The sequence below is a fragment of the Ambystoma mexicanum genome, chromosome 6q (assembly GCF_040938575.1).
Source record: "Ambystoma mexicanum isolate Mex_15411 chromosome 6q, UKY_AmexF1_1, whole genome shotgun sequence".
In the NCBI taxonomy this organism is placed as follows: domain Eukaryota; kingdom Metazoa; phylum Chordata; class Amphibia; order Caudata; family Ambystomatidae; genus Ambystoma; species Ambystoma mexicanum.
In genome coordinates, this window is record NC_090937.1 from 745,257,522 (window position 1) to 745,273,664 (window position 16,143).

A 16,143-nucleotide genomic window follows, 5' to 3' on the forward strand; every position below is an offset into this window, starting at 1 on the left:
AAAATCTTTAACATGTTATGTGCACATTTTGGTTTAGGGCAAGTTCAGAAATATACAGTGTGTGGAATCCTACATAACAATCACAGGTAAAAAAGACTACGTGTGAAATAGCTCTGCAGAGCTAGCCGACAACTTCCTGTCCCTATGTACATGGGAAATGACCGTCATGTGTAGAGAACGATGGGGCAGTCAGGGCACAGTTAATGCACGCATTCACACATTCTGGCTCCATTAAATCGGCATGCCTTATTTATTTGTAAAGTTGTGTTGCGCACACTACAGTCCTGAATGTGTGTAACCGGTTATTCCTAACTTTCTCTGGAATGTGTGGAATTGGCAAGTGGGGATTGTGCTGAAAACCAATTTTTTCTAAAATGTGTGACCGGCCTACGGAACCGAGAGGGTGGATTCACCCCATCATTTTCGACCTGCTCAAATAATTGACATTTTGTGGGTATTGTGAGAGCATACACAATGATAAATATCATCAGTACACGCGATCAATATACGCACGATCAATGAAGGGCAGGAAGTAGGGTAAGCTAGCCTAAAAAGGGCATTCCCAATGTCAACAAAAAACTTCTACCTTAGAAGCAGGCCCCACTTGAGAAAACAAGGAACACATTCTTTTTACGGAAAATAACACTGAGTAGTTGGTATACAGGAACAATACATAATATGTTGGTACTATAAAGCGCAAATGTAAATCTGAGAGCAGCTAGGCTTCAGCTATGTGTCTTACAAAATTAATGAAGGGATGCTTTTGGATCTTCTGGGTAAAGGTTTAGCCAGTTTTAATAAATGCATATTTCTGTTTTTAGATTACTCCAGATTTGCGTTTTCTTGATTTTATGGCATAAAGCTTTGTGCAAATTATACCAGACACTTGAATAACACAATGAATAATACTTAATCTTTCAATGCAATAATTCAGACCTGGTGATGTATTTAAATGAATGAAAATATATTGCTTACCAATACAAATGTAAAAATATTGGTTCCTTACCTATCAAAAGAACGGAACTGTACAGAATGATCCACGGGATGGTCTCCCAGAGCTCCCAGGAATGTGGGTGGCAGCAAAGCAGAGTCCATGATTGCACCATCGGCTGGTGTGCTAACTAAACTCCTAAGGATGTCTTTCACATTGACGTTTTTTGGGGTGGTCTCACTTCCTATGTCGGTTCTGTTTTCTTGAGGTTTTTTCACTTCTGTGGAGAGTGCACATAGTACTTCACTGATTGCATCTGGGCCTGCACTGACACTTTCAAGTCCGACCTCGGTCACTGCATCCACATTACTTCCTGAACCAGACATTGGTTCCTCACCAATCCCAGAGTCTCGTCTTCTAGCCGATATTGTGCATTCTGAATCCTCAATGGTTGCTGGAACTACAGCAGCAAATGCGCTTTCTAATGCAAAAAGAACCCAATCAAAAGAAAGTAAAATATTTGAGGGTCAAAATGTAAACAGGTGCTTCGAAGTAACTATATGAATCTTAAAATAAATTCACATATATTCAATACTTTTTTCATGGAGCAACCAGTTGTTATTAAATCATGACTTCAGCAGTTCATTCCCCCCACCTCTGCGATCTAAAGCAGAGCCCTACTCTCAGCTTTTTATGAAACTGTTTCATCTTAGAATCATACGCATATGTGATCAGGTAGATTTGAACTCACACACCATTAACAGTTTAAAGAGGGCGCTCAGTCTGAGTCATAACCAAAAGGAACAATAACCACAGTGGGACGATATGGTCAAAGAACTACATTTCACAAAAACATTCATCAACACGTTTTGAAAGAGGTTGATGGAAATATGAATGAACAAAACCTTGGGGTAAACGTTATGGATAAAAAGGGAGCAAATTATGGGAATTGCCAAGATGAAAGTATGATATACTGTTAAAAGTAATTCCGGGCGGGGCTTTCCAACATATTGATGAAAGCACCGTTTCATTAAAAAACGGTAACCAAGCAAGGAGATATAGCATGATTCATCCTGTAATAAAAGGACGTGAAAATCCCCCAAACATTATTGCATTTTTTAAAATATACAGGAGTTGCCAAGAGAATATTTTGTGGTCAGCGTGAGAATGAAGGTAATAGCGGGAACTGAAAATGCCTCCCGCTGATTGAGAACCTCAGCAATATCTGATGGGGCTAAATGATGGGAATATACTGACAAAAATCTTTGAGGTCCACGGTGCAAAACAAGTTGTCCCCTTGAACATGACAATCTTGAACTTTATCATTTTGGAGAAAAAGTGTGAACTGCCTTTTTCCTCTTGGGCACAGAGAATGGACCGGAGTAGAATCCCTAACCCCTCTAGTCCAGGGGAAAGGCCTCTTTCACCCCCATGTAGACCTCTCCCAGAAGTGGAGTGGATCCCATATGGATGAGGGGTGGGGAGGAAAAGGTGGGTGAATAGGATCAGAAGGAGAAACTACCTTACCGTAATGTTCTTTCTATGGATTCTTCTCCCGCAGATTCCGCATCTGATAGATATTCCCACCAGCTTTGCCGCTTCGGAGGATTTTCGACAGGGAGCGTAGTGGACCTTGAACCGGCCGTCGATCATCGATCCGTCTTGCTCAGCGTCTGGTCGTCGGCTCTGGACATGACGTTAGGTGTCATATGTAGCGCATCACTACGCCCCGATCTCAGTTCCCCCTTTTTTACAGAGCACTACACACTGCATAGGAAACAGAGAACAAGTGGGCTAAAGAGCCCTTTCTTAAAAATAGTAATCAAATACAGACCTCTGAAGAAGGAACAATTGAAAAGGAAATACAAGAAGTAGTGGCAGAATTTTTTTTTTTGATTTAAGGATGTGGCAGGAAGACAGAAACACGGGACACAGAGGACCATCTCCAAGTCATCATTATTTGAAATAGAAAGACACACCAACCACCGATATTCTCAGCGAGGACAGATGCGAGATGAGGAATCTGCGGGAGAAGAATCCATAGAAAGAACATTACAATAAGGTAATTTCTCCTTCAAAGGATTGCTTTTCTCACGTAGATACCGCATCTGATAGACTCCCAAAGCAGTAATGAAGGAGGCGGGCAGAAAGTCAAACTAAGGTGCTGCAGAACTAACTGCCCTGCCAAAACGTGCAACGGAAGTGCGAGCACTATCCAGGCTATAGTGCTTTGCAAAGGTATGCAAGACCACAAAGTCACAGTGCGATAATTCTCCAGGACAGGGACTCCCCTCTGCAATGCGTGGATGCAAAGACCTCCCCCCTTGTGGAATGGGCCCTGAATGGATGCTGGTAATTCTTTCCCAGCGGTCTTGTAACACTCCTCTATGAAGAGGATTATTCAACAGGATAAAGTCTGCTTTGTTATGGGCAAGCCCTTACGGGTTAAGGAAAAAGCCATGAAGAGCTGGGCAGCTCTCCGAAAATCAGCCTTTCTGCCAACATAGTAACTCAGTGCCCTCTTAGGGTCAAGGCGATGGAATTGTTCCTCCTGTTTAGAAGGGTGAGGAGGAGGAAGACCAGAAGGTCGATGGATTATGACAAATTAAATTCTGACACGACCTTGGTTCGCCAGATAGCATGTAATTCTAGCCTGTTGATGTACCACCTGGCTTCTATTGCTGACCAGAGGCCGCTCACCTGCAAATCCTCACAGTGAGCGCCTCAACCCTTCAAGGGCGCAATCGTAACGACTCGGGTCTGAGGCCAAGGAGGCCAGAAGACTGCTGCGGTCCACACACCAGGACAAGTCGTTGACCACTGAAGCAGACACTTTGAGGAGATCTGAAAGAGTTCTGAAGTACCGAGACCACTGATCTCGCAGTGACCATTGCAAGAATCTCAGGCGCAGCTTGGCCTCTGGCACCATAAAAAGGCAGAAGGCCATGAAGCCTAGAAGGCAGAGGAAGGAAGCTGCTGGTAGGGTGACATTGTTCCGGAATAAATGCACCATCTGTGCTAAAGCAGAGTACTCTCTCCTCGGGAGGTAAAGCCTTTCCCACTCGAGTATCTAGGACTGCTCCGATGAATTGGAGCCGTTGGACTGGCGTCATGTTGGACTTCTTTAAGTTTATGGAGAGCCCAGCCTGTGCAGCAGTGAACAGGTCTCGTGGAGACGGGACAAAACCTGCTCTACAGGCTTCCCTCGGATCAACCAGTCGTCCAGGTATGGGAATACGTGGACTCCGGATCTCCTGAGGTGGCCGCAACTACCGCCATGAGCTTGGTGAAGAACCTTGGGGCAGAGGTAAAACCAAAGGGAAGCACCTTGAACTGGAAGTGCATGTCTCCTACGGTGAACCTGAGGAAGCTCCTGTGCTTTCGATGTATTGCCACATGGAAATAGGCACTGTAGGTCTATGGACACCAGCCAGTCCTGACATTCGAGAGCGTGGAGAATTTCTCTCAACGTCACCATCCTGAATTTGTCTTTCCTTAAACTTGTTCAATGTCCCGATGTCCAAAATTTCTTGGGCACCACGGAATACCAACCCAGTCCTCTCTGTTCTGGAGGCAACTCTTCCACTGCGCCCTTCAGCAACAGGGCTCTCGGTTCTTCCTGGAGCTCCTGTCTCGGTTGGATTGGAGGTAGGGGTGGTCTGTCCAGTGGTGTTCCTCAGAAAAGGCAGACAATAACCCCAATGAATGAGCCCAGGCATCAGAAGTAATTCCCTGCCATTGGAGCAAGTGGTCTGTCAACCGTCCTCCAACCAGTGCACTGTGAGATGGGAAATCAAAGCGGCTTTGGAGGCTGGGTCGGCCCCGCCGCGGACACTGCCTGTTGGCCTCTATAAGCCCCTCAACCCCTCCTGGAGCACGAGAAACGTTTCTGCCCTTGCCTGGCCAATGGGAGCTGTGCTCTTCGGCCATAAGGAGCATATCTCCTGTAGGCCCGTGCTCTAGAAGAGAAGCTAAAAAAAGATTTGGCCAGCTGCGCAGCTAAGCCCAAGATTTGACAGCAAGTTTAGATTCCTTGAATTTCTCCAGGGAATTGTCGGCCTTTGGGCCAAAAAGAAGATTGCCTTCGTAGGGCATGTCCAAACCAGAAGTCTTTAAATAGACCAGTCTCCTTAAAGTTATGGCAGAAGCCATGGACCGGCCCACACAGTCGGCGATGCGCAAGCCCGTTCGCAGCGACAGCTTGGCCACTTCCTTCCCATCGTCCACCAGCTGTAGAAAGCCCTCGCGTATCTCTCCTTCCGGGACATACTGAGCGTTTTTTTCCACCGCCGTCCATAGACCAAAGAAGTATTTGGAAAAACTGCTTGCCACATTGGTTGCCTTGCGGGCCATGCACCCCGACGTGAATGCCTTCTTTGCCAGGGCATCTACCTTCTTTGCCTCTCTGTGTGGGGGCAGAGTGGACGTAGATGGTGCTGGTCTAGAAGAGAAAGTAGCAGCTTGCATAACAAGCCCTTCTGGGGAAGGGTGAGAAGAGAGGTATAAGGGGTCTCCCCCAGCCAGCCTGTACTTCCCTGAAATTATGGAATTGATGGGAGGAATGGACCATGGTGTTTACCATAGAGTTGTTCGCGGATCGGCAATGGCCGGGTTCATGGGCATATGTCGGTCAGAGGACATACCTTCCTCTAGGATGTCAATGAGGTCTTAACCTTGATGGGGTGCCACTGTTTAGTGTAAACCCAGGGTGTCAATGACCCTTTCCACCAGAGCCCTAAATTTGGACACATTGTGGAGCTAAGGCTGAGACTGTTGAAACTCTAAGTCTGGTGATAGACCACTGGCATCATGGAGACCTTGGGCCAGTTGCTGAAGTCTACTATGGTCTTCAAAATAGTCGAACCCACCCAAGCTCAAAAACATCAGGTCGACATCCTGGTCGTCGGCATCCTGCTTGCCAAAAATTCCAATCATGCCCTCGAAAAAGTCAGACCGGGGCTGAGGTGTAAAGACTTTGTCTTTGTCGAGGACTTGTCCATCGGCACCATAAATGTGGATGTCGGCGCCTACAATGGTCGAAACGCTGTTGCATCGGCACCCATGGATGCACCTGGATAATCCGGCTTCCATACAACATCTTTCGTATTCGAAAGGTTAATCGGCGCCGACATAGTCCGTACCGGGTGTGACGTATTCTAAGCAGAATGACAGCGCCGGCTCACCCGCGGCGTTCACGCGAAGAAGAGCACACTCACGAGCTCCCCTCTGGAATCGATACAGGTTGCCATGGCGCTTGTTTGCACGGCGGCGCGTCTCGTGTCGTGTCAGCTGACACCTTGCAGGCGTAAGGAACGTGCACCTAAACCATACCCCTCTGTACTTTAAAGCACTGCTACTCGTACAGCTCTCTGCTGCTAATTGTAGCGTTACTCTCCTTGCAGTTACGTTCCGTATTCCCTTCTGACTTTCAGTCAGTGCTCTATTTTTGATCTTCTGGTTCCCGATGCTTGGCTATTCAATTTGGACTGCATTTGGATACTCCTTTGGTTTGGTTACGCCCGCTCTTTTACTGACCCGGACTCCTTCACGGACTGCCTGCCTTTTTCCTCAGTGACTTCCTGGTACTACAGCCCACTAAGGTAATTGGTTGTCCTCAGTTCTCATCCACGGCCTCTTTCTGGTTCCTGAGGCCATTTCACTTGCTGTTATCCTGAACTGTTCATACTAGTTAACCCACTCTGCCGGATTTCACTGTTAGCCTTTGTTTCCTTCGTTTCCTCTGGGACTTAACATTCTACAGTGACCTACTTACCAAGTGCATATTGATGCTTTCCAGTACATGCACCAACCTGTCACTAGTTCGTCCCTCGTGCCGCCCGGGTTACTCTCCTGTACTAACCTACCTTTTTATTATTTTGTCCTTTCGTTGTTTTCCCTCCATTTGGACTTCATCCAATCCTGCCAGTTTTCCCTTCAGGTCTGTGTTTGAATTATTTATCCATTTATTTCTGGGATGCTCTGGTGTATTACATTGATGTAGAGGGTAATAGTTTATTTCTTTCGTAGGTTAATCCTGTAGCAGAGTCCACTCCTCAAACCCTATCTAGGTACTCCTTAGTACTATTGTTTTCTTGCATTCCTTCATACCTTGGCTCCTCTAACCATCTTTGTATTTCTTTGCAGAATTGGTTGGCGGTGTGTGTTCTCCCCGCTCTTTTAGGTGATTGGCAATTCTGCCTGTTCAGGTTGAAACAGCAGAAATGCACATCGCAGAAAAGAGCCCCTCCTTGAGGAAGCCTGAATCTTAGTATTCAGGGGGTGTCGGATGACCAGAGGCTGTCTTGTGAACATCTGTGGAAACTACCGTCTCCAAGGTCGCCTATCTACAGGCAGTGATCGATTATCGGAGAGGTGAGTAACACCAGGGCACTAAAGGGGTCGGGTACACTGAGCATCACTCTTGGCTCTGAAGCATGCTGCGTGATGGTGGGAGCCACGCCGACTGCAGCATGCTGCTTGAACATTTCAAGCATGAAGAACTTAAAATCTGCCCACTCCTGGCGGGTGGTAGGGCACACCAACGGCCTCCCTCCTTCCGTCGACAACTTGGAGTCCCGAAGATGGTGGTGGTGCCTTTTCTTTTTTCGTGACGAGGAAGAGTGGCTCCTCGAGCGAGACCGTTTCTTTTTCCGCTGGTGTTTTTGCCGGGGTATGACCCTCGGTTTGACCTCTGAGGAGGGAACCGTGGACCGTGCTTGAGATTTGGAGGGCAGATGACCCAGAGCAAGCTTAGCAGCTCGGTCTTGAAGTGACTTCGGCTGCATCTTGGTGCATGACGGGCACCAGTCAGTCCCGTGACACTTCTCATGTGGGTCGGCGAGGGACATCTTGGTACAAAAATCGGTACATCGCTTGAAGCCAGACACTCGTGCAACCACCAGCTTGCGTCGAGGAATTTCAAAAAAAAATATTTTTTCCAAAAAAAGTCAGAGACTAGCTCTGTGTTCCTAAAGCAGCATGTTAGCGCACGGAAAAAAGGAACTGAGATCAGGGCGTAGTGACACGCTACTTAAACGACGCCTGATGTCATGTCCGTAGTTAACGACCAGACGCCGAGCAAGACGATCGATGGCCGACAACCGGGTCGATGACCACAACGCCCCCTGTTGAAAGTTTTCCGAAGCAGCAAAGCTGGAGGGAATATTCATCAGATGAGGAATCTGCAGGAGAAAAGCAATCCAATGAAAGACGGTAGCCCTTGGATATGGTCTGCCAGTGTGCCAGTTGGAAAAGTGACTGGGAAGCCTGCAGCCGACTGGTTTTGGGTGGACCTGGCTCGACCGGTCATTATTTTTAGCATCTGCTGAAGCTGTAGAGGAAGATCCAGCAAAGTCTTCATTGGAAGAGGTGCAAGGTTGCTTCGTTCCAAGGACGGTGGGCGAGCCGACAGGAATTCTGGCTCATCTGTTTTGGTAGCCACCTCCTGTGCCTCGCCTGCCTGGAGGAAGATGACTGTGTAAGGGATTCATGTCCGGGCTTGCAGAGGAGCGCAAGAGACTTAGTGGCCTGGTGTAACACTTACCTGGTCTCTTCGGGAGCGTAATGCCTTCCCAGCCTGTGGACCTGTTACTTGGGCACATTTAGGATTCCTTTTCTGTATAAACAACAATAGAACTGCTATAATACCCGATTTCTGAGAACTTACGGTATAACTGTGTGCTTTTGGTAATCCCTCCCTTCTCACCTGTGTTTATGTTTTGTGGAGATCTCCATCCTGTTATTCTACAGGGGCGTGTTGGAATGAAGAAACTTTAACTCGGAAGGACGAGGTGTTCAATAGACTCTTGCCTTTATAAATGTCTTTGCTTTTCCAGAATTTGTCTTGGGTAAGTATCTGGAGAAATTACTACGTTTTTTAGATTTGGAATAGTCTCTACATTGGAGAGATATCTCTCTCTAATATTTTCCCTTTTTCTTGCAGGTTCTCGGAATTCGGAGAGTCTAAGGAAGATGCAGTGGCTGCTGAGGAAAGTTCTGAATGAAGGTAATGCGACTGAACGATGAATGCTGCTTGAAGATGCTGCGGCTACGAACAAACAGCTGACTGAAAAACTACTTCGGAGATAACTTCGGTTCGGTAAGTCTTTTCTAGAACTATGGAATTCTGTTTTTCCTGTGAAAAGTAATGTCTCTAATATTTCCTTTGACAGGTTCTGTGAGGAGAGACGCTAGTAGCATTACCCGCTGTCAGCTGAGAAGACGTGAAGCGAGCGCTCTGGCAGAGGCGGGGCTTAAGTAGCTCCTTCCGCAATGAGTAAAGATCGTGCTGTAAGTTATCAATGGATCTGGCAGCGGCCATGTTTAGTGTATGAGACCACTGTGAGAACTATGAGAGACTATGGGAGCATATGCTATGAATGGTACAAATGCCATGTTTGCCAGGCTTGTACCCTCTTTTGACCTGCTGACTGATGTGAAGTACCTTGCTTTTCCTGCATGCCTGAATGGGAACTGTGCTCACTTACTGGGATCATGACAGTTTTGCCTCCTCCCCCCATGACCTCTCCCAAGGATGAACCCTTCGGTCCTGGCTTAGTAGGGTGGTTTTGATGAAACTTCTGAAGTAATTTGGGGGCATGAATGTTTGAGCTAGGTTCCCAAGTCCTGTCCTTTGAACCAAACCCTTTCCAATCTACAATGTAGAATAAATTCCTTTTGACAATCTTGGAATCTAAGATTTCTTTTACTAAGAATTCTGGTTCACCTTCTATGATTAGGGGTTTTGGTGGTGGTTGTAATCTGGTCCCTGGATTCATTGGTTTAAACAAAGAAACATGGAATACCAGATGAATTTGCATGTGGTATGGCAGGTTCAATCTTACTGCTACTGGATTGTCTATGGTTTCCACAGGGAATGGACCCAGAAACCTAGGTTGGAATTTACGTGGGCCTTTAAGTGCAATGTGTTTAGAAGACAACCATACCTTGTCTCCCACCTTATACTCTGGAGATTTTCTTCGAAGTCTATCTGCAAATTTCTTTTGGCTTTCCTTTGCTATAGAACCTCTTCCTGTACTCTGGTAATGTTATCATGAAGATACTGTACCGCTGGCATCTCTAAGGATTCTGTTGGATCGAAGGTAGAGGTCCGAGGATGTGAACCTATAAGTATGTAGAAAGGAGTATAACCTGTAGAAGCCTGTTCAGAGTTATTATAGGCATACTCTGCTACCCAAAGGACATCCACCCGGGAACAATCTATCTGGTGGAGAGAAATCGAAGGTATTGTTCGAGTCGGATTGGTTCTCTCTGTTGGACTGTCAGTTTGTGGGTGGTGACTGGTAGATAAACGCACTTCAACTTTAGCCAACTCAACATTTTCTCCAAAATTGGGATACAAATTGACTCCCTCCATCAGAGATCACTGTAGATGGAAATCCATGAAGATGTACAATTTGTTCTAGGAACACCTTTGGTAAGACTGATGAAGTAGGAACCCCCTTGAGGGCAATGAAATGCGCCATTTTGGAAAACAAGTCCACCACTACAAGGATTGTGTTTTAACCCGAAGAAGGGGGCCGCTCCGTAATAAAGTCCATAGAAATGGTATGCCATGGTGCTGGTGGGACTGGTAATGGTTGAAGCAGTCCTGCTGGTCTCGTCTTTGAGCTTTTGTTTTGAGCACAAATACCACAAGTTTGAATTAAATCTATGATATCCTTGCACCATGTTGGCCACTAGAAATGCCTTTTGATTTTGGTTGTGGTTTTAGCAATTCCAGGGTGGCCTTCCAACATTGCTCCATGGTAATCTGCCATAACTTTCTTTTGTAACTAGTATTTTGGTAGGTAAACCCGACTCTGAAAATAAGGTAAACCTTCTTGAATGCTAAACTTGTGTCCTCTTTACTTCCAAGCCTCTAACTCTGAAGTGGTCATGTTAAGGAGAATTTGTGCCTTCAAGTCTTCTTCTGAAGATCCAGTGACTCCCAGCACCTTCTCTTCTGGAATTATATTTACAGGATCTGTTGTACTTTGGATCTCTTCTCTCTCTCCAATCCTTGACAAGGCATTCACTTTGCCATTACCTACCCCTGGGCGATAAGCGATAACAAAATCGTATTCCACAAAAAATAACGCCCAACGGAGTTGTCGGGATGACTGAGCCTTTGCATTGCGTAAATATTGCAGGTTTCGATGATCAGTGAAAACTGACAGTATGCCGGGCCCCTAATAAATGGTGTCTCCATTCTTTGAAAGCGTGTTTTATTGCTAGCATTTCCTTATCTGTGATGCTGCCATTTAATTCTGCTGTTGAAAACTTCTTGGACCAGAATGCCACTGGATACAGTTGTCCGGTTTCAGTATCTTTCTGGGATAATACAGCTCCCATTGCAGCACTGGACGCATCAGTTTCCACTATAAATGGTAGTTCGGATTGTTGGTGTCTTAAAATGGGAGCAGTGGTACATTGTTCTTTTAATGTCTAAAAGGCCTCTTCTGCTTCCTATGTCCAGGAGAATGTCTTGTGTTTTCCAATAGCAAAGTTGTTGGACGGACTAGTTGTGAAAATCCTGCAACAAAGCGCCTGTAAACATTTTCAAATCCTAAAAAACTTTGGACTCCTTTCGCTGACGTAGGGGAAGGCCAATTCAGAACTGCGTCAACTTTTCGGTTATCCATTTGGATTCACATAAGTGACAGGACGAATCCCAGAAATTCCACTGAGGTCGCATGAAAGGAGCATTTCTCTAGTTTGACAAATAGCTTGTGTTGTCGCAGTTTCTGAAGTACTGCTCTTAGATGGGTTGTGTTCTTGGACCGAGTTTGAATAGATGAGAATGCCGTCAAGGTACACTACAGTGCAGACATCTAGCAATTTGCATAAAACATAATAAAATTCTGGAAAGCTGCTGGGGCGTTGCATAAACCAAAGGGCATGACTTGGTACTCATATAAGCCATATTTTGTGCAGAAAGCAGTCTTCCATTCATCTCTTCCTTTGATTCTCACTAAGTGGTAAGCTCCTCGAAGGTCGAGTTTAGTAAAAATGTTGGCATCCTTAACTTGATCCATTAACACTGGAATGAGTGGAAGGGGTACCGGTTCTTGACTGTGATCTGGTTGAGGGCACGGTAGTCTATGCAAGTACGAAGGTCCCCTTCCTTCTTGGGCACGAAAAACAGAGGCGACACCATCGGGAACTTAGAGGGCTGAATAAAACCATTGGTAAGGTAATTATCCAAATAAGTCTTCAAATGAATATTTTCTTGTTCAGTTTAAGCATACATTCTGCTGCATGGTATTTTTGAACCAGGAATCTAATCAATTTGACAATCATATGGCCGATGAGGAGGCAACGCGTTAGACTGTTCTTCAAATACTTCTTGAAAATCTTGATACTCCTGTGGAAGGGTTCCTATTAACCCTAAGGTGGGTTTTTCTCTTAAAGTCACTTGAACTTCTTTTTCAAAGGTTTGGTCTTGAACATAGCAAGAATACCTGCATTCCTCGGTAAAAACTAAGGTTTTGGCACGCCAATAAATCTGTGGATTATGTTTCTCTAGCCATGGAATTCCTAAAATCACTTTAAACTGTGGAGCACTAATTAGGTCTAACGAGATCTTTTCTCGATGTCCCTCCTGGCAAAGCAAGGTGCAAACTTCAGTACACTTCGTCACTGGTCCGGATATCAGTCGAGTACCATCTACAGCGGTGACATTTTCTATCACAGCCTTTGGGGTGCATACCAATACCCATCTTGCCTTCTAGTTCGTAATCCATGTAGTTCCCAATCGCACCACTGTCACATATGCTTCCAGAGCATATATCTTGGAAGGTTGAAGGTTGCTACTTAAGATGACTGGAACTACGAAATGAGAGATCAGAATTTCCTTCTTCTGGCTTGACAAGTCAACCTCTCCACTTGTCAGGCGTTGGAGTTTTCCGGCTGTTCATTTTCTGTGATTTTCCTGTCCACCTTGTCTACTGCTCCCACTGGTTTCCATGGTGGTTTCACTGGACAGTTTCGCAAATGATGACCCGCTGAACCACAATAGAGACATACATTCTGTTGTCTTCTTTTGTCTCTTTTTTCCTTAGGTATGGGACCCTGTATTTGTATTCATTTGTATTTATTTTATTTATATAGCACACCAGGTTCCATAGTCTTTTGAACAGAGTGATCTGGTCTCTGATCCGGCCCGATCAGAGCGCCGGTTCTGCAATCAGTGATCCAGCTGTATTGTTAGGTCTATAAATTCGGCACAACCTGTAGGAGGATTCACTACTTGTGCTAATATATCTTTGAGTTCTCCTCGTAATCCTCAATAAAAGAGTGTGGTTCTCTTCTGCTCAGACCAATTGGTCTCTGCCACTAATCGATTAAAGGAAGCTATATAAGCCAACAATTCTTGGTTACCTTGACGTAAAGAGAGCAGCTCATTCTCTAAGGCCTGTCCCTGAGCAGGGAGAGCAAAGTGTTTCTCTAACTCCTACCGAAACCAGGGAAATTCCTTAGTAATGGATCATCTCCATTAACTAAGGGTATGGACCAGTCAGCAGCATGTCCACCCAGATATGATAACACAAATGCCACCTTGGACTGATCTGAAGTAAAGACCCCAGGTCTACACAGAAAGTGTAAATTACATTGGTTCATAAAAACTGCAACATGCCTTGAATCCCCTGTAAATCTCTCTGGGGCTGCTAGTGGAATGATCCCGGGTAAAACTACCTGTAGAGGACGACTGGCAGCGGAAATTTGACCCTGTGGAACCCCACTAAGAAGTGGTGCTTGTGCTGCTTGGGACTGTAGTAATTAACTGCCCAATTCATCAGTGCGCTCTCTGTTAGCCACCAACTCTTACCTAAGCCAGTTGGTTTCAGACCTAGCTGCATGGACTTCTGCCCTTAACTCTCCCAAAATCTGGGATAAATTGTCAATTTCTGTGTCCTAATTACGCTCAGGTGGAGTATTTTAAGTACTGGCTTCAGGTTCTGTAGCGCTTACCTGGACTCCTCGGGAGCGTAATGCCTTCTCAGCCTGTGGACCTGTTACTTGGGCACTTTTAGGATTCCTTTTCTGTATAAACAATAGAACTGCTATAATACCCGATTTCTGAGAACTTACTGTATAACTGTATGCTTTTGGTAATCCCTCCCTTCTCACCTGTGTTTATGTTTTGTGGAGCTCTCCATCCTGTTATTCTACAGGGGTGCGTTGGAATGAAGAAACTTTAACTTGGAAGGCCGAGGTGTTCAATAGGCTATTGCCTTTATAATGTCTTTGCTTTTCCCAAATTTGTCTTGGGTAAGTATCTGGAGAAATTACTATAGTCTTTTAGATTTGGAATAGTCCCTACATTGGAGAGATCTCTCTTTCTAATATCCTCCCTTTTTTTTGCAGGTTCTCGGAATTCGGAGAGTCTAATGGCTGCGGAATGACTGCAACGTTACTCAGGATGGAGAAACGTTCAACTAGCGTAAGTTCGTCTATGCGGAGTAACTGCAGCCTTTCAGAAAGAGCGCGGTAATAACTGAGCGGTGAAAACCTGAAGAAACTTCACGTACGTAAACTTATTTAAACAACTTCTTTCTTATTTTCTATTAAGTTTGTTTGTTAATTAAATACCTTATTTGTCTGCAGGTTTTCGGAAAGCTGAGGAAAAATACCTTTGGAAGATGGTCTTGGGAGGATAGCTCAGGAGCAATGTGCTCGCCCTGGAAGCAAGACGACACAGAGCAACAAAAGTTCGATCCCCGGGTCCGTGCTTAGAAACCTCTGGGTATTAAGCACGTTATAAATAATCAATCAAATCATGCGGTGGCTGCTGAGGAGACTTCTGAATGAAGGTACTGCGACTGCGAACGATGAATGCTGCTTGAAGATGCTGCGGCTGTGAGAGAACTTCTGACAGAAGGTGCTGTGGCTACAAATGAACACAGCTGACTGAAAAACTACTTCGGAGATAACTTCGGTTCAGTAAGTCGTTTCTATAACCATGGAATTCTGTTTTTCATCTGTGAAAACTAATGTCTGTTTTTTCCTTTGACAGGTTCTGTGCGGAGAGACGCCGGTAGCGTCAACTGCTGTCAGCGGAGAAGACGCGAAGTGAGCGCTCTGGCAGAGGCGGGGCTTAGGTAGCTCCCTCTGCAATGAGTATAGAGCATGCTGTAAGTTATCAATGGATCTGGCTGCGGCCATGTTGAGTGTATGAGACCACTATGAGACGCTATGGCAGCATATGATATGAATGGTACAAATGCCCTGTTTGCCAGGCTTGTACCCACTTTTGACCTGCTGACTGATGTGAAGTACCTTGCTTCTCCTGCATGCCTGAATGGGAACTGTGCTCACTTACTGGGATCATGACACCTGGATTGAGGTTTTCCATTTATTTAGCCCTTCATTCATGGATGGATGAAAAACTATCAAAGTCAAGGTCAGGTACTTCATTCGTCGAGGCCACCCTACATATGTTGGTGCCCAAAGCCATGCTTGTAGCCAAGCTTTCAATATGCCGGCCAGAAGCGTCCAGAAGGTCCAGAGAGATGAGCTTGGCTTCCATCATGCCCGATTTAAAGTCTTGCTATTTTTCTCAAGATGAGGGGGAAACCTGAAAGTTGTCAATTTCCCTCCAAAGCCTTTGACTGCAATGGCCAGAAGCATGTTGGTCTGTCTGAAGTACAAAGAGGCATTGGCGTAGACCTTGCGACCAAAAGCTTGCAGAAGTTTGCCTCCTTGCCCAATAATGCCGTGATGATGGGGAACTGTCTGAATTACAAACGTTTGCGTAGAGATATGCAAGGCTACCACAGCCGAGTGTGGTTGCAGGTGTGGAATAATTTCTCAGAAGTGAGGGGCATGTAGTGCATCTCAAGTCTCCTGTTGGTGTCTTGCACAGAGTGTGTTTTCTGCCAGATCTTGTAAGCTTCAGCCAACATTTTCTGAATATGTACTCAGGATCTACCAGATGATCTGAGAACCGGGACTTTGGAGTAGACGCCAGACTCTAGTTGCAGCTCGCCGGAAGCAAAAACTGTCAGGAACTCTGCCAGGCCAAGCATCTTGTCGTGGAAGGCGTTAGGTGAATGAGAAATGTCGTCCTCCATTTTACATGCCAAATCCTGGTCCTGGGGGTCATTTATACGAGCGATCAGAGCTGGTGAGGTAGTAGGAATTCCGGGAGAGGCAGTGGTTGCGTTGGTGCAAGAGCAGGCCCAGCGTAAGATGGACCAGGCTTAGGCAGC

At 45.6% G+C, this 16,143-nt stretch overlaps 1 protein-coding gene across 3 annotated transcripts in view; it reads right to left on the minus strand.

Annotated features, from left to right (window-relative positions):
- The window catches only part of LRBA (LPS responsive beige-like anchor protein), a 3,444,508-nt gene that overhangs the window by 2,184,397 nt on the left and 1,243,968 nt on the right, over positions 1-16,143 (minus strand). For all 3 annotated transcript variants that reach the window (XM_069631262.1, XM_069631261.1, XM_069631263.1), the window contains exon 30: positions 1,007-1,412. In XM_069631262.1, the coding sequence (XP_069487363.1) occupies positions 1,007-1,412 (406 nt within the window). The remainder of the gene's footprint in view (positions 1-1,006; positions 1,413-16,143) is intronic.